This window comes from Ciona robusta, chromosome 2, assembly GCF_009617815.1.
Source record: "Ciona robusta chromosome 2, ASM961781v2".
In the NCBI taxonomy this organism is placed as follows: Eukaryota; Metazoa; Chordata; class Ascidiacea; order Phlebobranchia; family Cionidae; genus Ciona; species Ciona robusta.
In genome coordinates, this window is record NC_143236.1 from 3,862,323 (window position 1) to 3,887,083 (window position 24,761).

General features: G+C 39.3%; 4 protein-coding genes across 5 annotated transcripts; 3 read left to right on the forward strand and 1 right to left on the reverse strand.

The window, feature by feature from the left end:
• The first annotated feature begins 81 nt into the window (after window positions 1-81).
• LOC149740270 (5-hydroxytryptamine receptor 1A-beta-like) lies at window positions 82-4,646 on the forward strand. Its single transcript, XM_089872699.1, has 6 exons — window positions 82-1,333; window positions 1,795-1,982; window positions 2,413-2,576; window positions 2,876-3,017; window positions 3,095-3,666; window positions 3,871-4,646. The coding sequence occupies exons 1-6, from the start codon at window positions 1,216-1,218 to the stop codon at window positions 4,532-4,534; spliced, it is 1,848 nt and encodes a 615-aa protein (XP_089728825.1). The 5' UTR covers window positions 82-1,215; the 3' UTR covers window positions 4,535-4,646.
• Window positions 4,647-4,817: 171 nt separating this feature from the next.
• Window positions 4,818-8,772, forward strand: LOC149740271 (uncharacterized). Its single transcript, XM_089872710.1, has 5 exons — window positions 4,818-4,987; window positions 5,059-5,253; window positions 5,452-5,617; window positions 5,777-5,923; window positions 6,066-8,772. Exons 1-5 carry the CDS (start codon window positions 4,833-4,835, stop codon window positions 6,114-6,116), a joined length of 714 nt encoding a protein of 237 aa, XP_089728836.1. The 5' UTR covers window positions 4,818-4,832; the 3' UTR covers window positions 6,117-8,772.
• LOC149740272 (sodium- and chloride-dependent taurine transporter-like) lies at window positions 8,741-20,463 on the forward strand. 2 transcript variants are annotated; one of them, XM_089872692.1, is made up of 14 exons: window positions 8,741-8,901; window positions 9,763-9,997; window positions 10,195-10,326; window positions 10,790-11,096; window positions 11,916-12,048; window positions 13,454-13,588; window positions 15,524-15,628; window positions 16,228-16,351; window positions 16,748-16,860; window positions 17,044-17,181; window positions 17,416-17,518; window positions 18,319-18,419; window positions 18,831-19,001; window positions 19,425-20,463. In XM_089872692.1, exons 1-14 carry the CDS (start codon window positions 8,818-8,820, stop codon window positions 19,683-19,685), a joined length of 2,142 nt encoding a protein of 713 aa, XP_089728818.1. In that variant the 5' UTR covers window positions 8,741-8,817; the 3' UTR covers window positions 19,686-20,463. The 2 variants fall into 2 exon arrangements, with proteins under 2 accessions (XP_089728818.1, XP_089728819.1); XM_089872693.1 differs by lacking the exon at window positions 8,741-8,901 and adding an exon at window positions 9,464-9,703.
• A 979-nt stretch (window positions 20,464-21,442) lies between these two features.
• On the reverse strand, window positions 21,443-23,941 carry LOC149740273 (uncharacterized). Its single transcript, XM_089872703.1, has 8 exons — window positions 23,673-23,941; window positions 23,412-23,576; window positions 23,018-23,328; window positions 22,777-22,885; window positions 22,439-22,589; window positions 22,106-22,243; window positions 21,876-22,011; window positions 21,443-21,756 (listed from the first exon to the last, which is right to left on the reverse strand). Exons 1-8 carry the CDS (start codon window positions 23,758-23,760, stop codon window positions 21,595-21,597), a joined length of 1,260 nt encoding a protein of 419 aa, XP_089728829.1. The 5' UTR covers window positions 23,761-23,941; the 3' UTR covers window positions 21,443-21,594.
• Window positions 23,942-24,761: the final 820 nt, after the last annotated feature.

The window sequence follows — 24,761 nt, forward strand, 5'->3', positions numbered from 1 at the left end:
TGTCAAGTGCCGCCATGTTTGAGCACCATGGACGCCGTTATGTTGATAATGTTTTTCCTGGTTGTTCAGTTTGAAAGATTTATTCCGAAACCACAGAGCAGCCATTGTTCTCTGTCGCTTGTTTTTTCCAAACTCTTCGTGGGTGGCTGGATAATGTTATTGTTTTATTAAGAACCGACGATCGATCATATCCGATCGATTTTAAAAATGCCAATATTCGCTCTTTCTCACGAATTCCTTCTATCGCAAAAAACACAAAATATGACGTCAACTTCAAATCTTCGCTAATAGGACAGGTGGCGTAAGAAATAAGAAAACTGATTGTGTTTTTCTGAGACTGTGACACATCTCTAAAGGAAACCGAACCTTGGAATGCTCTGTGTATTCAGGCATTTGTGCTGACTGCGGAGAAACCAACAACCATCAACAATCTGTGATTGTATATCTTACGCTTAAAAAGCCTACCCTTAACCTGCCCTTAACCACATAGGCCTATTACTTCTTAAATGAACATCAGTAGGCCTATAAGACAGGCAGTTTGGAACTGATATTTGTTTCGAACTTTAATAATGTATGACTTTGTTTGGCTGGCCACACTCATTTTGGATTCCAATTAACGCACTTTCTATTTTAGGGCTTGTTCTTTCATATTCATATAAGCCGACTAAGCCAAAGAATTATCATTGATTTTACGTCAACACGGAACACATTGGTTTCGAAAGTAAAAGATTGATGTGTTGTATTTTGATGGCTATGCTTGTAAAAATGGATGCTATTCAGCCGAAACGACGCTGGTCCAAGGTACACTGTCCAGCGTAAGAACGCGGCCCTTGCGTCAGCTCCACAATGGGTTATAATATTTACGCTTTCCGCTAAAACAACACGTTCCTCCAATCTCTATTCACCAATTGGGGAGCGCACGCAGATGGCCCTCGGTTATAAATAGGGAAGCAAGCATCACAACTGATCTTTCTAGGTACACTGATCGTATAGATAAAGGATTGAAATGGAGGTTACTATTTGAATTGGGGTTTCTTTTAATAACGTAGATGAATGAACAGCAAACACAGAGACGCACAATATAGAATTTAAGAGAAAATATCAAGAACATTTACTATATAGGGATCTAATTTTGGGATATTTAAAAATAATTGCAGACGTGTTCTTGTTTTGTTAACTTTCGTATTCCAGCAAAATAACCCCGAAAACGGAGAAATGGAGGATATCACAGTGAAGAACGAATTTCTTCTAGATATGGTTTTGAATATGAATACCACAGATCCCAATCAAACTTTGGTCGACGACACAAATCAAATTCCTTCAATATCCCCAGGTTAGTAACACAATGTACTTCTTTGAACAAAATTTATTGGAAGTGCTGTGCTTTAAAGTGCATAAAAGGCTCGTATATTGTCTAAGTGCGTTTTATTATATAGTAGGGTGGGGGACGACGGGACACCTGTAGCACCTAATATCCAAATGTCCCGATCGTGTTTTAAACAATGTACAACGGTCTGTGGGAGTCGTAATGGTATGGGCTTATAATTCTTTGAATGTTCTTTGTTTACTACCAAATAGAGCATAAGAATAAATATGTCCCCTCTTCCCCCCACCCTCTATACCTTGACACAAATTGACAGACATATAATTGTAACCTGTGACTTGAGTACAATCTACCTACAATAGCAATTTATATTTTGGCAAACATACCACGGCCTACTAGAGATAGTAGGCCGTGAAACATACCTACGGAACATCACTTTAAAATTAAAATTATTATCTCCGTTTTAATAGAGTCTATTGCGTTGGCCATTCTTCTAGCCATTATTATAATTGGGTCAATGTTTGGAAATATACTGGTGGTAATCGCTGTAAGGTCAGAGAGGAATCTGCAGACAACAGCGAATTTTCTTATTTGTTCTCTGGCAATCACTGATTTCTTGGTCGCGTGCCTCGTAATGCCGTTTAGTGCTTTATACGAAGTAAGAACTTGTAAAGTACACGATTATTTAAGACAAGTATAGACATTATATAGATTCATATGTTTATGGTATATAGCTATATAATATGGTGGGGGAAGATGGGACACCTTTAAAACGTTAATACCCAAATATTCTGATTGTGTTTAAAACAATTAACACTGCTGGTCTATGGCAGTCGTGAAGATATAGTTTTATTATTCTTTGACTGTTTATTTTGTTTACTACTGAACGGGACGAGAAAATTGAGTTAAAAGGTGTCCCATCTTTCCCAACCCTAGGTATATGGCTGTGTATAAATTTATATAAACTATAAATGATGCTTGTATTGACAGTTCAAGTCTTTAAAAAAGCAGTGACATTGTTAATCCGAGTGTACGATGGGCTATTTTGCCGCAGGGAAGTAAATATTTAACTAAATTCGATTTTTTAGATATCAGGAACATGGGTTTTTGGAGATATTCTGTGTCAAACCTGGACAGCTATAGACATTGCATGTTGCACTGCTTCAATTTTACACCTCTGTGCTATTGCATTTGAAAGACACAGGTCAATCACAAGCGCGGTTCGGTATTTTTCTCAGGGAAGGCGCCACACGTAAGTTGTACCAAAAAAATACCACAAGAAAAATATATACAGTACAGTGGACAAGGTAGAACACAATTAGAAAAAAAATATCGAAATATCCTGATCGTTTTTTGAACAATTAACAACGATCTATGGGGTCAATAAGGATACGGTTTTATAGTTGTTTGAATGTTCTTTACTACAAATTTGACGACAAAATAGAGTGAAAAGGTGCCCACCTTACTATATGCAGACTTATTCAGTCCATGCTGTTTCAAAGCGCCTATTAATTGCTAAACAATAAATATACATTGACACTTTTTGAGCAGGGTTGCTCCGAAGATTATACTTGTGTGGGCACTCGCAATATGCATCAGCATTCCACCAATATTAGGTTGGAAACCTTCGTCCCAGCAGCAGACTCAAGTAAACAATGTTACAACAGCTGCATCAACGGTCCAACGGTGCGAGGTATTAAATGGTTAAACATATACGTAGTTTTAGAGAAAAAGAGGGTTCATAATGGTAAGTTCAATTTATTCCTGTAGGTTGGTCATTACCGAGAGTACACGCTGTATGCCACACTGGGGTCATTTTACATCCCCTTAGCGCTTTTGTTGACGGCCTATGTACGAATATACGTGCGCATTCATCAGCATATTCGAAGATCGGAATCTAGAACCAGATTAGAATCATTGTCTTCCGAAGATGCGCTTTCGCTTCGATCGAAAAGGTGTCCTCCGGGAAGAATTATATGCGAAAGCAGCAGAAATAAAAATCTTGGAAACAAAAAAGAAATGAGGGTCAATGGCAAAAATAAAGTGTCTCAGACAAGCAAATGCGATTTAACCATTATAAAAGACAGGACACCAAGCAGAAATTCGAGAAACTATATTGTTGATGATGACTACTTTGTAACCCACCAGAACACCGAAAATCATTCTTTTCCCAAAGATCAACCACACCAAGTAGCACTGAATTATTGGGCTAAATCTGCGCGTTCGCGGGACCAGACAACTTCTCAACTGAACAACTTTGACTCCATTTGTAACTACAGCAATTTACAAATTGACGATAAGCGAAACCGCAGAATTTCCGAGAGTATTTTACAAATACAAAAGTAAGTGCTCTCCCTAACCTTAATTATGCTAGTTAGATACGGGTTCATTTATGGTTGTTATTATTTAGTATCTATATAACATAGGAAAAGATTTATACTTGTTTGGCAAAGTAATACGCTATATATATTTTAAGCCAACGAAGGCACTACTTGTAATAATGACCATTTCCCGCCAGAATAAAACATGTTACTTTCATTTTTTAGAAGAAACCGGTTGATTAAGCGGTTTTCGGAAAGTGATGTGTGGCTGGCTAAAAAGATTATGATGTCAAAAGAGATGACGTCGTCTTTTTCGCGAAGACGAGCGCAGACGACAGGGGGTAGGGTTCGGTTTGTCGATCAACGTATTAAACCACACCAGATGACCAAGGGTACCTCAGTTGCACAGGAAAACAAGGGAACGCATGCAGTCAAACGAACTCAAGACACATTGCATTACAAAAGAATGCCAAGTTTTGAAACAGAAACTGAAAATTTACGTGGAATTTTTAAGTGTTGTAAAAAGTACCGTCATTCTGAAAGCCAGAGACGTCTACTTAATCAGCGCCGTTCAAGTATACTGCTTGCTCATTCTCTCAGCCTTCGAGCAAAAGTCAAATTGCTGAAAGCGCGTGAGGTTCGAGCAATAAAAACGCTCGGTACCATAGTTGGAGCATTTGTAATCTGCTGGCTTCCATTCTTTGCTGTCACGCTAGCTGCTGCTTTTTGCAATTGTAAAATGCCTCACGCCTTGACAAGCATAGTACTGTGGCTTGGTTACTGTAACTCACTGGTTAACCCAATTCTGTACGGTGCCTTTAACCGAGATTTTTATGCTGCTTTCAAGAAATTGTACACTACCCATATTTACAAAATTAGGTGTCGCTGAGTATATTTCTTATGCCTTTAACGTTTTCCAACTGTTCAGGAATCGATTATGTACAAACAGGTCATGACCAAAAAGTATTCGTTGCGTATAAATATAAATACTCACAATGTAATTATGACATTATTAGCGAATACTAAAGTAGTCAGACATTTTGTGACGTAATATAGAGGCTAATGAATACATAATCACATGTGAGTAACTGGGAAACTGATAATAAGTTACCTGAATAACTATTTCTGTATGTTATGTGTCAAGTGTTTAGCCTAGGCAATGTAATGGTAACAACTGAGTAATAATAATGTTTGAATGCACTGAAGAGGATCCGTACTGCAGTCTTACTGCCACTGAATTAGTCGCAGGAAGTCTAGTTCGAATTTTCTCTGCAGATTTTGAAAATTTTGGTGACGATGTTCTTGTGTTGTGTGTTTTTATTGGAATTTGTATCTTGTCGTGGTAAGTGGCAATATCGCAAGATTCGCAACTGTGTGTGCTTTTTAACGTATTTACTAACATTTTGCTCCCAGGTGCCTAACCTATTTTGTGGTTGGTTTTTGTAAAAGGCCCCGATTAGCCACGCCCGCAAGAGGTCAGTCGCAATACAGAAATCGACCACCAACTAGGAGAGGAAATCAACTGGACCACCCAGAGGTTCAATTTGAGGAAGCAGATAATGGACAGCCAGTTGATCCACAAAATCAACCTGCTGTAGTTGACTACAGGTATTTGATCTCCAAATTAAATTGTTTCCTTTGATAAGGTACAGGTTGCTTATATTTACGATCTGGTTTCGCATTGTGTTTTCAGTATTACGATACTCATATACACACTAACTCCCACGAAATTGCTCCTATCGCAAAATTAATTCTGGTGAGAATTGAAATTAGATTTAAAATTACTGAATAGAATTAACTGATAAGGGCCACTGGTGACGGGTGGGAACCAGAAGGGGAATTTGATCCCGATTATGACGTAAACAATGAAGTAATTATGATGATGATTCAAGATGACGACGACGTCTTAGAGGAAATGTCAGAAGAAGGATCAAACTCTGATGACGAAGACGTTTTACGACGTATCATCATGGTAGGTTGACTTACCAAAATGGTGTTAGCAGTTGACAATATGTGTGAATTTGCGGGGGTGTAGCGTAAATTATACAGTTCGCATGAATTCACATATCAATATAGCCCATTACCGGTATTATACCATATTCTCGAAATAACTCATGTCTCAACTCGACAGGCTGACACTGACGAAGAAGCTAGGTCGTACGCAATAAATGGTGTTGATGACGTCACGGAAAACGCGGTTGCAAACGGTGTTGATGACGTCATGGAAAATTCAACAGCAAACGGTGTTAATGACGTCATGGGCAACATGGTGCCAAATGTAAGTATGTACGAGCTCTGGGCGCTATTTAGTTGGCTATGAAGTGGACTTTTGGAGAGAATTCGCTCGCAATTGCACAGAATGTGCAGGGGCTTTTTCAGAGAATGTTGACATGGTTAAATATATGTCTATTTTATTGCAGAACATTTCAAACGAAAATGTTGATGAAGTCGCCGACCTAGCTGACACTTAAATCAAGTACATCGCATAAAATAAACAGAGATCGGTCGTAAACAAACGCTTTCGGTTAAATGCGAGGAATTGAAATGTCGATAACACACGAAAATTGCTATATTTGCGTTTCATTATTGATTAGACACGTTCACATTTATTTATTTCAAAGAAATATCGACCTGATTTTCTAATGGTCCGGATTAATAAGGATTGAAATTTTGATTCCGACTAATCTATTCGTAGATGGGAGACGAACTAATCTGCTATAATCACTTTGCTTGTATTCCTATTACGAACTGCACAGTTACATACAGGGCTCTACATTTCCGAAACCGCAGTGAGCGAATGCTTTCAGTACTATTTGATTACTATTTCGGTGTGACAAGGGTTGTACTTATTGAAATTTGGACTGTGTCATCATAAGTTTGATAAGTTAGACTTGTACAGCGAGGTGGTGATCACTCTCGCAGTATGTTGCAATGTATCGTTCGAAATATTAAGCAAAGAAATCTAAAAACGACAGGCAGAATTGACTTGCCGAACCAATTACACGCCTTTAGTAATCAGCAATTGCTCCGCGGTGGAAACGAAGAAAAAGGCAATTTTAATGAAGAGAAGCAGCGTGGAATTGCACTGCCTGTTTAGTCTTATGAAGGGTGGTGGGTGGTAATAGATATAAAGAAAGAAGCTGTGTTTAAGCATATGCCAGTGTTTACGTTAACGTGGACTGCTTCAAACCAGTGTATTGAATTAGTTATAGTTAAGTAACCTTGTTTGTGCTGTTGGAGTTTTCAAAGTGAGTAATTCAAATGCGCTTTGGAAATCGTTACGTCGTAAAAGTGTGGGCAGCATGTGTGTTATGTTTTACTTCAGGCAGAGCTACGCGTAGTGCCAATCTTGGCTTGCGTGTTTGTTTGGCTTTTATTTTACATTCGTTTCCTTCTATTGCGTCATTCCAAACATCGACCATTGGGAACCACAGAGGTACTTCAGCCGCTAACTGTGTGTGTACCACTATGAAAGCGACTCATTCAACTAAGGATACCATGTCTATTAACTTGATTCGTAGGGCGTGTAATACTTTTATATTCGTTACACCTCAGTGATTTAAATAGGATACACCACACGTCGTCTAAGCTGTTTCAGTGACAAACTGTAAGGATATACATTCTGTCCTTCCGACCGGGTATAAGGGCCGTTGTGGTTTCTGGTTTATATCGATTACGACTTATCTTGTCCATTGAAATAGCATCGAATTTCCGCCATCGCCATTTGCAGTGTGTCGCCGCACGTGTACATTTCGTATTGTTCATACCGGTACTTGATTAAAAAAATGTAAGGCCACGTGGTTATTGGTTAAGACGCGTTAATTATAGATCTCCTGAAGACGGCATGCCCTCTAGGCGGATTGTGTCAACGGCTAAGCAAACCACTAGTATATTAAATACGTTGAAAGTTTGTGCTGCGTTTACCTTTCGACCCAGGATAATCGCTAAACGTGACATTGTCAATTAAGGCGGGCGATTTCTCCCAAGATCGGCGCCCGGAGCCTTGAAACTTTTCCCTTCACGCTGTGGTAATTCTTTATTGGCAGGTGTTTGCAATCTCGGCGAGAACGCTTTCATATAAAACTTACATTAAAATGGATTGAAATTAAACGAAATTTTTAGTTCCTAACCCAGAAAACAGTACAGTCGCGTACACATATGTACTACGAGGAAAACTTTTTTGCAAAACACAAATGCTCATTCCTTTAAACTGGCTGCGGTTAGTTTCCAAATTACCAGTTACGTGAAATTGAAAATGGAATGAATGGTTTATCGATAGTGAGGTAGCAACAGACGTGAGTTCACCACCAACGCTACAACGAGACATCTGTCGCCATAGTTGCGATCAAGTATGACCTCTTTTGATTACGATTTGGTAACAGATGCACTGAAGCTAAGCACTCTCACAATACCCATTACGTTTTGTGCAGTGTGGCGTGGCGTCTCAGCTTACACGACAGCAATTGTTTTGCAGTAGGAGCGTTGTTTTAAAACTTTAACATTAAAAAACGCGCCGTTTCCGACCCGATCTGAACTGTTGATGTGGGGAATGTGTGACATAATAGATTAAGTGCAATCAATCATCTTTTTGTAGCAAAGGAGCGATGTTCTGCGCTTTTAAACTTTGATGCGTTGGACTTGCTGTCTTAGCGTGCCGTAGTAAAGTAGTGCCGCAATTTCATATACTTTTGGTAAAAGAAAAACGCGCTGTGTCAGGTGAGGGCGCATAATTTAGTCGATTCAGCAATTTTGTCTACCGATCAGCTCTGTCATGGTATTGATAATAATAATAATATATGATAGTAGGCTTTAATTTTAGACTACAGTATATATTTCTTGTATTTATAACTGATAACATCTTTTAACATCTGCTAATTCGAAATGACAAGTCGTTTTGAATCAAGTGACGCCTATTGTTCTTTGAAATGAGATAAATGACGTATAAAAAACACATATATAAGTTAACAGTAACCATAATTAATGGCCCGTTGATAAATGCTGCAACATAGTTACATTTGCAAACGAATTTCTCTTTGTTTATCAGCAGGCACTTGTTTACTTCGTCAAGCGGACAGTATGTTTACCTAAAATTTATCTTGTTTTTCCTACTTTAATAGAACCTTTTATCCCAGCCCATAATAATAGTAGTCTGTTTAACTTGCGTGCACTACAATGGAAGGTAATCCACACGACTTTCTGGCCCGCAACGATCACCATGGTGACGGTGTACAGGAGCACACAAATCTATTGGACGAGGTGGGTTTTTCAGTTTTATGGCACATAAAATCCTTTGTCATTTGTGCGCATAACCAGATTAAAGCTCGTCAGATTGAGCACCGGCAGTACAGAGAAGTTCTACTAAAACAGTCATTTCGATTTAAGGGGCGGCGCCTTTGTTGTTGCGCGATTGCTCAGGTTATCTACTAAAAATAGTTAAAAAAAATCCTTTTTTTTTTGAAACTTGTTTTCGTGAAAACTGAGAAACTCCAGTTGCCCAAATATGGACATGACGCATTGCAGTTTTAACGTATATAGGGACATAGTGCAATGCGAATTTAAGGTCATATTATTTATCTCCCGGTTCATAATTTGGCCGATATTGTAACATTAACGCTACAGGGCGGTTTATATGAATAACCGGTCTTTTGTACCTATGTGTAGGTATTGTTCGCTTTTGTTATGCGCCTGACATTTTCACTCTTCTTGCGGGTTTTTGCTAAATCTGTTTTCGTCTCCCCTAAAGAGATAAACAGTTAAAACCGTCTTAAATTTCGATGAGAAAACGCGCTGACCCATTTCGACGACAGCTGATGCTGAAGGGCACTTCAGAGTGTTTTGTTGTACCACTGATTCCTCTTTCTTGTAGCAGCACATCAGTACAGCAACAGCGGATTCTGTTTAAGCGCAGATTTAGTTTTTAACAACATCGCGCTTAAATCTGCATGTAGATGTTTTATTTTAACTAGAATGGTTTCGCTTACAGCAAAGCTTTTGTCAAACTTACTACTGCGTTTTGTAATTCCTGCGATTATAATTACTTTTGCTGGACATTTGAAAGGTAAAAGAATAACTATCTATCGTGGTTTAGTCACACCTAGTCTTTGTTTTCTATTGCAGTGTGACTCAGAAATGACAACACCGCCAAGCGTCGGTTCGTTATCACTTCCTCCTAACAGCAATACGGAGGAGGATGACACCAGCAAAGCCGTATCTCAAGATTCCGAATCTATTGCTCCCATCCCGCGTGAAAAATGGACTCGGAAAATGGATTTTATCCTTTCTGTCGCCGGAGGTTTCGTTGGCCTTGGAAATGTATGGCGTTTCCCATACCTGTGTTATAAAAACGGCGGAGGTAAGTTAAAGTTTTATGGAATATTAAAACGAGAGCTTCATTTGACACGAAGTTGCGGCAGTGACTCATCGTTTGTAAGGCTATTAACAGACTTTAACTATATGTGTCATTGGTGTACTTTTCCACTTCACTGCAAAAGGGGGGTCGTTGACAGCTTGATAAATGGCAGACGTGTTTACAAACTGTACCTCACGTAGGCGCGTTCCTGATCCCGTATGTCATTTTCCTTGTGTTGGGCGGAATCCCGATTTTCTTTCTCGAAGTTGCGCTTGGTCAGTACATGAGTGAAGGCGGGGTGACGAGTTGGCGACTCGTTCCAATAGGAACCGGTGAGTTGATGTCCTTTTTCCATTTGACTGCCCGGTTAGTTAGTGCGGGCAATGTACTGTTTTCTGTGTTTCGCATTTACAATGCATTCTTGCTCTGAATGTTTTACATCTGAAGAAGATTCTTTTGGGTCGTGTCACAACACGCCCATCTGATCGAGTGGAATTAGCACGTATAACTTCTGTGTCTTTGTTTCCCTATTCACCATCTATGTAGACCTTCCCTGTTTTGTTTTTAGTTTTAGTTTTTCAAACGGTGTTCAGAACAGCCCTAATAGAAAGTTTTCTACAATTACCGATCAAGTCAACTTGTATCCAGTTAACTCATTGTGCTTCGTGAATGGCATGCCCGTAGATTTGTTACGTGGTTGACCTCGGCAGACAGGCGGGTTCATGCATGAACGAGCATCATTCCTGACCCTCTATAGGCCTAAGAATTTCACCAGTTAAAGTGATTATGTTCCAGGTATTGGCTACGCCTCGATGGTGATCGTAACGTTGCTCAACATATACTACATTGTTATCCTTGCCTGGGCCTTCTTCTATCTATTCCAAAGCTTCACGTCGGAGCTTCCGTGGGGCAAGTGCGGGCAGTATTGGAACACGCCTTGCTGCGTGGCCACTTACTCAAAATCGCTAAACCGAACACTGAACGCCTCCATCGCTGGCAACCTCAGCAGTACAGTCTCTCCCTTCCTCACCACTGTGCCCGATACCTACAACGCTACCCTCTGCAACGGAACGCGAACGTCTCCAGAGACCGAATACTGGGAGTCAGTTCACGCCTAAATCATAATTTCTTTTACAATCAATGTTGTTTGCTCTTAGACTAACACTTGATGCGCTAACTCGCCCGCTATATATATGTTGTCATTCGCTGACGTTTAGCGCCACGAACGCCGTTAGTCAATACAAAGAATAAACATGCATGCTCAGTAATCAACACCACGTTCACACGCCATTACACATACACAACATACCTATCGACAATAATTATCAACGTAAAACTTCTCCATTAAATTAAAGACCTGCAAAAGCGTCCCCATCCCCATCGCCTGGAAAATATCGCATTAGATTGATCATTCTCCAAATCTCTAATCTCTACTACAATAATTTGCCGTAGTTGCTAAATCGCCAAAACTTCTATTTAATTGCATGATCAACTCGTTTTAATTTAACGCAATTACCGCCGAAATAACACCGCTACATCGCAGTAGAATAAACAACCCGCGTCCCCATTAAAGTTTAAACGCAATCGCTTAATCTTCGCTGTTGCTAACCGGGTACACGGTAATAATTCGGCCCCATCTTACCCCAAAAGTGGAAACCCCGACCCCTCGAAATAATTGGAATACCACCAGACACTGATATTGCGCTTTGTGCGCCCAACACTGGAAACAACTGGCCGCGCGGTACAAAGGCCATCGGCATTGGTGGCCGTAGTTATCGCGCGGCTTTCGTCGTGGGAGCGCATTACCGGAAGCCGACGTCATGACAACGCTTTTGATATCGCCGTTTAGTCATGCCAATACCAGGATCTAATGCCTTTTTATGTTTTTTTATTTCATGTTACATCGTGCCGCCAAAAACAGACGAAGGGTGCTGGGCCTCTCTGCTGGTCTGGAACACGTAGGCACTATTCGCTGGGAGTTGGCCTTATGCTTGCTGCTCGCTTGGGTGGTTTGTTATTTCTGCATTTGGAAAGGAGTCAAGTCGACTGGCAAGGTAAACCGAAAGAAACCGTTTTTTCTCAAAGTTGGCACTTGTGATGTTATAAAACAGAGGTAACATAAACAATAATACTTTTACTGAGCAACCATGTCACGTTATTTAGACATAGTGCTGTATTTCATTCTTTAAACATAACAGCCGGACGGCCTGTTTCCTCATACACCGGACGTATGTACTTCGTCACCCGCTAAAATTGTACTGCGCCGATATCCTTATCGTATGCAGGCGCTTTGACATGTATATTCAAGGCGATTAGTGGGTTGTGATATCTTTATTAAAAGCGACCTTATCCAGTTGACTTGCACCCAAGGACGCTTATTCCCTTGAAACATTACATTTGCAACTACTCTGTTTCCTACCCAGGGGGAAACTTAAACGATGACATAAATAGGATACCCACAACTGCGTCAAACTACGTAGTACGTCGTAATCCCCAACCACGCAGTGTTTACGAGCGAAATCACCCTTAGGTTAATGGCCCGCCCATGATACGCCCACACGCTAGTAACTCACAGGGAGTTTGGAATTTTACAGCAAGTCAAATATTTTTGGAGCGATGTCTTTTATCGGTGTCGTTAGTGTGTAATATGTAGTACACTTGCAAAATCAAGGATCCGTTGATAACGAATGTACATAACATCGTTAAGTGTTACTATAAGGCGCTTGTTTGTTTCATTCATCTTCGCATTTCTTCCACAACGGAAGGAAACCGAACACCCTGTATCCTGTGTGGCGTTTGTTAAGAAATAAGAGAATGACGCGGGTTACTTATCCCCGACCAACAACCCTATTAGTTTGTAAAGTATTCTAACGTGTTGTTAAGACACATTTTTATCCTGACACTAATTTCAATCTATTATTTACCCGCGTACTACGCGATTGGTATCGAATATTGTGTTGTTTTGGCGCTAAAGAAATAAGTAAAATATTTCTTTCTACGGCACATTTACGAAAGTTCTGGGAATGTTTACTGGGTTGTTAAGGATTACAGCTTTACAATATAGAGTTACGGCTACCATCACCATACGGAAACACTTCGGTACTGTGGTACCATAACATGTGCTTTATATGCTTTACATTTTCTGACAATCTGACATAGAATAAATATTAAATAGGTATCCCAGTTTTTTCAGAATTAATATATAGTAGAGTGGGGAAGATGGGATACCTATTTATTCTGTTTTCGCTTCCCATTTGGTAGTACACAAAAAACATTCGAAGAATTATAAAAACTATCCTTACGACTGCCATAGACCGGTGTTAATTGTTATTACACAATCAGTATATTTGATAATGTGCTAAATGTGTCCCATGTTTCTCAAACCTACTACATCTATACTATAGTTACAGTTCTTTACTCGTTAAAATGTAAAGGTAAATAATCGTTTACATTCTATAGGTTGTGTACTTCACCGCAACCTTCCCGTTCCTGATGCTGATCATCCTCCTTATCAGAGGAGTTACTCTTCCCGGAGCGCTCACTGGCATCAAGTTTTACTTGACACCGGATATCAACAAGCTAGGCGATCCCCAGGTACGTTTTGAATCTTTTCCTGCACTGTTGTTGGGTTAAAAAAATATCACAGCTGGTCCTATATAGGGATTTAAGATAGAAGTCGTTTGATAAGAATATTTTGATACATAATTAACATGGTGCTCTTGGTACACACATGACTAGTTAAGTATTCATGTTAACGGAAAAGATGTTAAAAGTAAAACGGGTTTTGTTGTGTTTCCTTTTATTGCATATATTAGTTTAACGAGTCTCATGAGCGATGCATTAATTTACCGTTTGTTTTATGTGGCATTTTGATTTTAATTATTTAATGGGCATTGAAAACTGTTAAAATTTTTAATTTTGCGACAGTTAACGAATGTTTAATGATGTTGTTGTGGAATTTATTGAGTAAGTTTCCATTCGGGACTCGTAGTGCAACAGTTGCCACGCTATCGGAGATCGATGGGCATTAAATTACGTTAAAAAAATCGATGGATGCGCTATGTAATAATCGCTACGGTGATTGGCAACTGTTTGCAATCGATGGCAAAGCGTGTTTTGAATTGACACTCTGCCTGGCGCCCAACATTATTATTAAGGGAGGCAGGAAATTGCTGATGTGCTGTGTCCCCCGAGCTGTGTGTGTATGGTTGGTCTGCGCGCGTATACTGTAGTGTGGGCGGATGTCGGGTTCATTGATGAATTGTTTATATATAACACACGATGAGCTGTTTCTAAAAAAAGTACCTTTCTACAAAGTGGTATATCACCCGTATGCAGTGCATTTGTTAGTACATGCATCATGTTAAGATCATGTTAAGCTCCCAACGGTAATAACCAGTTTTCAATTCGTTGAACCGTAGAACTGTGTTGTGGTTTTCACAATACTCATTCGTGGGTGTAGTCGTAGTGCCTGGATAAAACACGTTGCTGTTCGTCTCATATTTCGTCCATCTGACGTCACACAAACCCGAGGTCAGCTCGGTTCATCTCGCATTTTGCTTTCATACTGAAAGATTGACTTGGAGTGTGGCTGTTTTTGAAATGTCGTACGCTTCAATAAAAAACAAAGCACTACATTGATCGCACCCAGGCACAGTGACGTCATAATGCAACAGGTCGCCGTCGTTGACAGCTATGATTGCAGGGTCAGCTGACGCTTAGGATTGCAGCGATATTTTATTTTGTGTACAAATCCGCCTTAATGGGTCACCTTTGGTTTGATCTGGCATAAGCATACATTACACTATATAGCAGCACTTTATACTGTAATCTCTAAACGAAGTGTATATAATGGTCACAATACCAAGCGTATTTTGAGTTAATTGGTTCTGTATACAAGTGCAAACAAGATCGTTGAGCTATGCCAACATTATACGCGCTGCTGACCGTTCATGGTTTGCACCTTTAACATTGGTTTCTATTTGCTGCATTTATTACGTATCTTGACTTGGACGCTAGCGTTGAATTTACGAAATTAGTTAGGTTACATAACTGCGGCATCCCCCCAGTTGAGCTAGAATGGTGGACAGTTTGGCATTGTAAATTAGAAAAGCCATGTAAGTACGTGAAAATGTGACAATACATTACTATGCCTACTAAAAGGCAGACAAAGGCTAGTTTCACTAAAAGTAAATTTATTTAACAAAGCCGACTCTGAGTTGTACGTGACCAGAAATGGACTTGCTCTGTTGGTTGTCTGGCAGGAAACTATCGTACCATGCGCCTGCCACGCGCATCTTTTTATATATTGTATACATCGGCAGTTTTGCATGACCAGTATCTGTGGTACAAACTTCTTTTATGCAAAATGCGTTTGACACTCTGGACCGAAACTTTGGACTGTTTTGTTTCTGTCAGTCAACTGTATACGGCAGCTCATACGAGAAGAATATTATCATTTTAAAAGTTAGAATTTCACAAATTATTTTAATGTTTTTTTTTATTTTAATGTTGTTGTTTTTTGTACAGGTTTGGATTGATGCTGGGACTCAAATCTTCTTTTCATTTGCGATTTGCCTCGGTGCTCTTGTCTCGCTCGGCAGCTACAACAAATTCAACAACAACTGCTACAGAGTAAGTCGAAATGTCACTGAATACACATGCGTAAGCCAATAATGCGTGGTCGGTAGAAAAATTGTGACTTAAGAACGTTTCAAAACACAAGGGATTCTGGTAACAACCTTTAATTTAAAAAGAGTCGTTCTCTTTTAGCGGCTGTTATGACGTAAGGGGTTCAAAACGTCAGATGTTTGACCTCTCACGTCATTTATCCAGCTGTTGGTCCGTGATATGCACTACAGTGGACAAGCTATTGGCGCCAATTGTTCCCAATTTGGTCTATGTTTATAAAGGTACAAATGTAATAATCGCTTTTTCGCGGAACACGTCCTGTTGCCTCCTGCAGTACTCCTTTCATTTCGATAAGGCAATTCAATTCACACGATATTTGCTGCTTTATCTGCACTCAAATTTTGTGTTCATGCAAGGTGGCTTGGTATATAACAGTATTGCTATATAGCTATACTATATAGCACTGGCTACCACAGAACATGATTGACTCTTAAACTTGTTTTAACTAAATGTTGAAATGTGATATAGTTGCATTCTTCTATTTCAATACATGCGATCGGCTATTGTAAAGACCCAATGACTTTACAACTCTTTATCTACAGGATTGTATCATTCTGAGTTTGGTCAACTCTGGCACAAGCTTTATCAGCGGTTTCGCCATATTTAGCGTGCTTGGTTTCATGGCGGAAGAACAGGGCGTCCATATTTCGGAAGTCGCAGAGTCAGGTTCTTCAATATTGATGACTTAATATTCGTTAATCCTACGCGCGCTTATTTTGGCAGCGTTTTCTTCTCTTTGTCTACTTTTCATTGCATAAAAATAAAGGGAATTCCGAAGCCGCTGTATGAATTTTTAATATATGAATAATAAATTCGTGGCGAATAAAATAAGGGACACTTTTTGTTCCAAAAAATAAACTGTTCCCTTTAAAAGCGTACAATCCAAAACCAACTGTACAGGAACTAGTTTATCTGTACCCGCCCACTGTTTATTCAAACCACATGAAGCAACATTTCCTGTTGTCTCAATATTTCCTTCTAACGCGTAAACTCAGTTTTTAATGAAAACCACTGCAGTATATAACGAAAATGATCAAATCTTATTATAATATTTTCCTACAGGCCCAGGATTGGCGTTTATTGCTTACCCGAAGGCAATCACCCTCATGCCAGTATCTACACTGTGGGCAATTCTCTTTTTCATCATGCTTATATTACTTGGTTTGGACAGCCAGGTAGGTTACCTGTTTAATAGTTTCAGCAAATTTCTTTTGCAACCTGACACAAAATTTTAAAATACGTCTAATTCTGCCATATATGAATGGTGCAATGGATAGTTAAAACACCATGTTTAATTATATTAATTACCACAAACTTTATTATTTGCCTTATTTCTTAACTTTGGTTTTTACGTGCAGTTTGTTGAAACCGAAGGCTTTATTACGTCATTCGTCGATCTCTTTCCACGACAGCTAAGGAAAGGTTACAACCGGGAGATCTTTATCGCCCTCACGTGTCTAATATCTTACCTAATAGGATTAACCATGGTGACAAATGTAAGTTTGTTAATTTGGCTTCTAATTTAGGTACACCTTCAATTTATTTAAAGTTTGCTTCAGCTGTGTGTCACACGGTATATTCGTTCGTGTACACTCCGCGTTTGGAGCTATAAATGAATGTCACTTTAAATGTTAAATGTCACACAGTCAAAAACATTTACGCTAACAGCGTCATTGCGGCCACAATTTTTTTATATAATAAAGAAACTGTATTTTCATTCTTTCCATTAGGGAGGCATGTACGTTTTCCAGCTGTTCGATTACTACGCTGCGAGTGGCGTCTGCTTGCTTTGGGTTGCTTTCTTTGAGGCCGGAGCCGTGGCCTGGTTTTACGGTAAATGTGACCCGATATATCTTAACTAAAGTAGAGTATATATACTGTTGAATTTAGGCATGTGGTATGGTATTGTGGGGTAAGATAGAACGGCGCCTTTTTTGCATTAAAATACGAAAAACAACAATTAAAAGCGAATGTCATGAGGAGAGGGTTTTAAAATTTTTTGAATGTTCTTTGTTTACTACCAAATAGGACGAAAAAATAAAATAAAAAGGCGTCCAATCTTTCCCCACCCTACTATAGTTGTATTCAAGGTAAAATGACGCTAATTGAATAGGACGTCGAAAAGTCGTTCAGAAAATTCTTTTGTGAAGTAGATTAGTAAAATAATACATATTTGTCCATCAATCGGATGATATTTCACGATGATACATGCGCTGAAAAATGCGGCACTTAAATAACGGGTGTGGTGGCGGTTGAATCCACTTATTAATTAACTATGTGCAATACTCAAACAATTTTCATCGCGATGTGAAAACGGAATTGTACGAACGTTCTTATATTACAAAGCTTTGGGATAAGGAGCTCGTACCATAAATTATTGATGCCACTCCCGAGCTGTAGCTGCCACGATATACAGACAGCAGTTACATTGAATTTAAAATTTAGTGTACGAAGTGAATGGCTCATCCGGCGTACGCCTTACTTACAAAAGCGGACATCAGGATATCATATGCGCATTTTCCGGCTGTAGGCTATAACATTTCTCGTGTATATCTGAAACTACCCCTTGCTCAATGTATTGTGTCCAATTTATAATTAGAAGGGCTAAAATTAACCGGCATTTTTATTGACAGGTGGCGAACGAATGTGGGTCAACATCACACGAATGGTTGGGTATCGTCCACTTCCAATCATGAAGTACATTTGGATTTTCGGCACCCCTCTTCTTACCACGGTATATTTTAAAACGGACGAAGTTACCCATTTCATGATGTTTTTTTCTAAATATTGATTTGTGTGTGTCTTAAAATTTGTTATGACTGACATTGACGTAACCTATACGTTTTGTTTTTTAAACAGTATAATGACGTTTGGCCCACAGCGTTTGTTGTTTTCTTTACAGCCCGGTTTGCATTCTTCCGGCTTGTCACACGATTTCGTATTCATCTCCCGGGTAACGGAAAATTACTGGCTTTTTACAGAGGCAACCGACATCAGCTAATAGAAGCAATCCCTTTTCTCTTTTTTTTACATGCCTGCTCCGTATACCCGGCGGCGAGAGCGAAAATTTTATACTAAATCTCCCGGTGGCAAACCTTTCAAACCGCTTTGATTATTTAATAATTTCCACTCCTTTTTTACTCAGTGTACATTCATCTACGCCATGGTAAAGTTCGAGCCGCTCGTCTATAACAAGGTGTACGTATATCCCGAGTGGGGCACCGCCATCGGCTGGGTACTTGCTCTCAGCTCCATGGTGTTCATTCCTGGTTACGCAATCTACGCCTTCATAGTCACACCTGGTACAGTGCACGAGGTAAGCCCACCACACGACCCGATTCCACATTACGCTCATTATTAGGCGTTAAAGATTACTATCTGGGTTATTCCGCATAAAGTAATTCTTGCACAGTAACATAAGAGACAAAGTAATATAACACAGGGTACGTTTACAAAACATATTTGTTAATGCGAAGAAGAGAGTTTAGCAAACCAGCAACGAATTTGGTAAGGTGGGAAGTTTGGAACAACCTTCATTCTCTTTTCTCGTCTCATTTTGTAGTAAACCACAATTTTACACAGTATTACGTAACCGTAGCCTCGCGGCTCTAAAAGAACGTTGTTAATTGTAAAAACCACAAACACAATATATGGCATTCAGGTTCTAACGGTCTCCTACGATACTACATTTAGTTTTTTGAGTTACTTTTGTAAGCTTAACACCATAAACTCCAAACAGCGTTGGGTGAAACTCACTACCCCCAACCTTCGCCGCAACCACATTGACTACAACACTGAATTTCAAGACCCGATGTCTGCCCGCGAACGAATCTTCGGTACAGGTACACAGAATTTGGTCTACCGACAATCCAGCATGGAAAAGAAGGAAGAGCTGTTTCCCGTAAAGTCCATCTCGCATGGAGTTTCTCTCTCCGAGGAGCAGTCCTACGCCAGCGAGCCGCCATCTTATGATTTGGTAACCGGGAATACCCATCTTTGAGAGAAGATATTGCGTCCATCATTAACACACTGCGATCTCCCAACTCGTTTTCATTATCTGATTCTGCTTTCCCCAAACCATGTATGTGAAATGTATAACAACGCGATAGGCTGTTGTGGTGCATTAGATGTAAAATGTAGATCACCCGACCCGCAATTATTTCCGATTCGCTGCTCCCACTGTGGCGTCATTTATAAGAGTGGCTACATTAATAACCCTAGCTTATGCACTGATCCATGGCAGGCGAAAACCACATTCATGGCAGTGGTAGCCGTCCAACGTAATATTACCGCCGCTTGTAGCAACGCAACAGTTAAACGCTAGTTCAAAAACATCAAAGCGTGCATGATTTTGTTAAACTTGCAAGCGAGCTAAAGTCCAATACTATTGGAAGGCTTTTCTTCGAGAAGCAAATGTATATTATTTGGTAACTGATGGTAGCTGCATTTTTCTTTATGAGATTATACATAACGCTGACCGGTCCAGCGTGCTAATACTGCTAGTACAAAACTTGCTGTTGGATTTCAGCCATTATTTTCTTATCCACGCATTTTTCTGGGAGATTTCCTTCATCATGCAGACAGAATCATGACAATGCTTAGTTTTTACCTTGTCATATAATAATTTTAGAAATTTTCGGCAAGCGCAAGCTGCTGTATGCATTGTCGTTCAGATATATATATATCACCCCCATCATACTTATATAACTGTTGTACATAAATTAAATGTTGCTTTAGCAGTGCTTAAATATATAATAAACATTCCTGTATAAGGGAGAGTACGGTTGTTGTTTTTGTTGTGTTTAATGTAATAGCAGAATGTTACCCCTTTGCTGTAGTTACTATTTACTACGTACTGTACAAAATGTGTTTTTGCTTGACGCTATCCATGCAGCTTTACTACTCGCCTAAAAATCATTGTTTATCAAGCCAAATTCACTTTCACTTTAAATTAAGTATAACACCAGAAATAAAAACTGAAAATGTAAAAACGCTGGTTGTATACAATGATAAATCATATGCTACAGCAGTTTCTGTTGTGTTCCGCCAGCTAGAACAATGGCGTTCAATTTTTTAAACATTAGCACAAAAAGACCTGCATTTGTATATACATTCGCAAGTGAGTTGATATAAACACTGTCTATTGCGTATGAGAATAATTAAACAGACTTACAATGTTTATTCTAATGACGCTAACATTGCTGCTCGGTGCTGTCGCTAATGGCAGTTTACTTTAGTGCAAGAAAGTTCACGTTGATATTGTTTAAAACGCGTGGGTGGACACGTTGTTCCCTCTTCGCGTTTTATTTTTGGTGATTCTGTATTATACACTGATTTTAAAGTTTACATTTACTTGAATTATCTTTATTTTTGCTCCGTGTTGCCTGTTACTGCTATAGTAAAAACTGAGCTAATGCCAGTGGTAGTACTTGGAAATGTCTATGGCATCACTAGTATTATCCTAACGTCTCTGTGATTTCATCACAAACCGTCAACGAAGAAACTATTTTATTTTAATGTACGTCTGAAGTTGTTTTTATGTCTATAATGTACAGACGTTTTCACTCTAGAATGGGATGTGTTTAGATAAATAAGTTATTAGATGATGATTTCGTCTTAAACAGATGGGCAGGATTTCATCTTGAACAGAAATGTTTTTTATTAAAACAAATGCGAAGTTTCACATTCTCACTGATTTATCTATTGTTGTATTTTTACTCGGAACCAAATTTGGAAATGTTCCAACGCATGTGTGGGTAATCTTTTGGTTCATACGTTTTATTTAGAATTAGATTATGTCAATAGTTTTTTTTTATCACTAGAAGTAAAGCATAAAGAACATCATGAAAACTAAAAGAAATGAACACGTTTGTGTATGATTAGTGGGTTGCTAATAATACGAAATACATTTATTTGCCACTGCCGGGAATACACAGTTGAGTTGGACTTTCGAACAACTGCAGGCATTGGTTTGCAGGTGGGAATTCTAATTGCTGAATGAAGTCGTTCACTTCGTAATTCCATCTATCCAAGAAGAAGAAATGGTAGCAACGACCACCCTGGGCCAGAATCTGAAAAATGGAGGATTTAGATTTTTGCATTGGTTGAACGTTTCTATATAGCCTACTTGCCCTATTGGTAGATTTACAGGAATCTAAAATATGGGGTAACAGTTTTTAGTTAAACTTACCCTCAGTTTTTGCCGACATGCATGCTGCAGACCTACTCCTATTACGTAAATATGCATTCCTTGCTGAACGAAGAAGTCAGCAAGATTTTGCAACACTTGCTCAGTGGACACTCCGTAGTGATGGCAGTTGGCGCATCTAAAAATAAAATCCTAACGTGTTATATATGGGCCGCATAGACAAAAGCCAATTCAGCTTTTTAACGTTTATATATAACAGAAAATTCACGTACCCGTCAGTAATCAGAATGATGTCTTGCTCTACGTTGTTTTGACTCTGCCTTCCCCCATTGATGGTTGCACTCATCTCAACATAAGCGTGAATCAGAGCGTCCACAAGACATGTTCGCCGGGATGTATAATAGCTGTATCTGTTATATATTACCAACGTTATGGACACAATCCAAAATATAGAAATTTAGAGCAAGGATGTATTTGACTTGACTACCTTCCGAAGAGTCTCAACGTATACTGCGATAGAAAATCACTACTGTAATCAAATCTAGAATTGACAGCGTATACACAGACGCGTTTTTTGAAACTTTGTACCAGAATGGAGGACCTACCGAATATTATATGGAGAACGTATGTATCCAGCGAGAGCAGCTGGAGAGGGGTAAAAATCCTTTAGCCGAATATGATCGTGGGTGATTTGATCAAATGACGTCACAGCGACTCTGGTCTTGTGAGGTGCAACAGCGATGTCATTACACAAAACTAAAAATGGCAAGGTAAATTCAGTTAGGCCATAATATTTTGTTGTTGTATTATTCGATTCGGTATTCTCGGGAAACTGACATGCATGCTTTATGTTTATACTATTCTCGTTTTTTCAGGCAATAATAGATTCTGACAAAGAGCATGTCAATTGCCGGATCTAGTCTAATTTGCACGTAATATTTACCTTCCACTATTGCTGCTGCTATTCTTTTAACTTTGCTGTGGAACCTTCTGTAACCAACGCTGCCACTTTCATCAAGAAGCATTAGGACATCTCGTTTAGTTTGCACGATCTGAAACAGTTTTAAGTTACATATACAACATCTATTTTATGATAAGAACATTTTTGTTCCAAAAAGGTTTTAAAACTAATACTGGGTACTGATACTGATACTGCAGACGTGGATATATTAGTATTCACATACCGGAAAGCCAGATGAAACTTGTCGCCTTTTTCGTCCAGCTCCTACTGGATTGCAATTTCCCATTCGCTGGTCCCCTGCGCATTGTCGCACCGCTGTCGCCTGTGTCAAGATTTGTTCAATAGCAGCACTTCTGTTTCTTGGCACTGCTGCTCCATTTCCACGATTGGCCAACGTATAGGTGCTCCCCACCACATGAACCCTTGAATCACCTGATTGACTAACTCGTCCCACGGACACGGTTTGGCCCGGGGTCGACAAACTAGAAATGAAGGTTGCGCCCATTTGTGCTCCGATGGAACAAGCTTCTGTCACTGTAGAAAAATGCTGGAGTTAATTAAATTTCCATAAACTTCCATCCATCAAAGTATAAACTGTGTTACGGAATTGAACTTACTCGGAGCGCAATGAGAGTAACCCGGCAGAGGTTGCTTTGTTCTTGTCGAACTATGTCCGCTTGTACATTTCCCCCAGCTTCTGTATCTGCAAGCAGGTGGTTGCGTTGTTCGTGGTGGTGATCTGGTGGGCGTAGCAAAGGTTGGAAATCGGGTCCCAAATTGACCTGTTGGTATCAAAATCATCATAAAGCATAACATGAGTTAGCAGAACATTTTAAAATAAGATATATAACAGACGCCTGGATAGTGTATATACGTACCTCTGCCAAAGTTTGTTCTGTTCCAAAGAAAAGCTAATGCGCTCTGCAGTGAACACGTAATGAATAATATCAGCAATGCGTTTTTCATTTCGCCTTTGATATTGTTATGCTTCTGTAAAACATATACAAGTTACCGATATAATGTTAAACCGCTGCCACAGCAATATATGTTTAGTTCAGAAGAAAATAGTTATTTCCTTGCAAGAAATTTCTCGTTTTGCGTTTCAAGAACTGTAGCGTCTTCAGTTGTGAAACAACCACTTTTCAACAGCATTTTCCATCATTTATATAGGAGCATGCAGCCGTGGGCTATTGAAATAGCAATTAGGCATTTCGTCGTGACAAATTAATCTTTACTCGAACGTGACGCGCCACGGAATAATGGCTAAATCCATCTTCTGAAACTGTTTGTTTTTGTTGAATGTGACGTCACAATACATGAGAATCGGAGGAAGGCCTTTAATTAGGCGCTTGAGATTGGCGTCTTTACATCACGGCAATGCTTGTCGCCTGTTCGAATATAAGTTTCTGCTAATTGAAAATATTCCATGAATTAATTATATCATCTAATTGAGTTTCGTTTAATGTAAGTTTGGAAACTGTCTGGCCAGTGAGCATAATTGTTTTATGTGAGGGTTGCATGTCGCGGTCTCATTTTCGATTTTTGGAGATAATTGAGCTACACTTACACGTCTTTTATCGTTACTCGCCAAAATTGCCGAGGAAGTATGTCTAAATGTTAATTGGTGCAACTACAGAATTAAACTGTTGTGACTTAGGCAGCGATTAAGTGCCTAACCGCCCTCTATTTTGGAACTGTTTAAATAAATCCAACCGAAAGGAATTTTTGTTTTTGACAAAAACTTTGTGCCTGGAACAAACGGCAGTGACTGGTACTGATGACGTTTTTGCTCCTCTATAATTATCTTCAGGTGGTTTCGATCAATGTTAAAAACTACACCCGCCTATCCTATAAAATGTTATTTTTGGTTCTTCTCCCATAAAATTAAGCTTATCTCACAACAAGTAATACAGTTTATTAATACCTGTTTCATTGATCCTGTGTACACGCAATTTAAACCTGACCGT

Excerpts from the sequence above, each read along its gene's own strand:
- LOC149740270 (XM_089872699.1), top strand. The coding sequence starts at position 1,216 with ATGGAGGATATCACAGTGAAGAACGAATTTCTTCTAGATATGGTTTTG. Across the intron at positions 2,577-2,875 it reads TCTCAGGGAAGGCGCCACAC|GGTTGCTCCGAAGATTATAC; the intron begins GTAAGTTGTACC and ends CTTTTTGAGCAG. Across the intron at positions 3,018-3,094 it reads CAACGGTCCAACGGTGCGAG|GTTGGTCATTACCGAGAGTA; the intron begins GTATTAAATGGT and ends TTATTCCTGTAG.
- LOC149740273 (XM_089872703.1), bottom strand. The coding sequence starts at position 23,760 with ATGAAAAACGCATTGCTGATATTATTCATTACGTGTTCACTGCAGAGC. Across the intron at positions 23,577-23,672 it reads CAGAACAAACTTTGGCAGAG|GTCAATTTGGGACCCGATTT; the intron begins GTACGTATATAC and ends TGATACCAACAG. Across the intron at positions 22,590-22,776 it reads AGCAGCAGCAATAGTGGAAG|TTTTGTGTAATGACATCGCT; the intron begins GTAAATATTACG and ends TGCCATTTTTAG.
- LOC149740272 (XM_089872692.1), top strand. The coding sequence starts at position 8,818 with ATGGAAGGTAATCCACACGACTTTCTGGCCCGCAACGATCACCATGGT. Across the intron at positions 8,902-9,762 it reads ACACAAATCTATTGGACGAG|TGTGACTCAGAAATGACAAC; the intron begins GTGGGTTTTTCA and ends TTTCTATTGCAG. Across the intron at positions 9,998-10,194 it reads GTGTTATAAAAACGGCGGAG|GCGCGTTCCTGATCCCGTAT; the intron begins GTAAGTTAAAGT and ends TACCTCACGTAG.
- LOC149740271 (XM_089872710.1), top strand. The coding sequence starts at position 4,833 with ATGTTTGAATGCACTGAAGAGGATCCGTACTGCAGTCTTACTGCCACT. Across the intron at positions 4,988-5,058 it reads GGAATTTGTATCTTGTCGTG|GTGCCTAACCTATTTTGTGG; the intron begins GTAAGTGGCAAT and ends TTTTGCTCCCAG. Across the intron at positions 5,618-5,776 it reads TTTTACGACGTATCATCATG|GCTGACACTGACGAAGAAGC; the intron begins GTAGGTTGACTT and ends TCAACTCGACAG.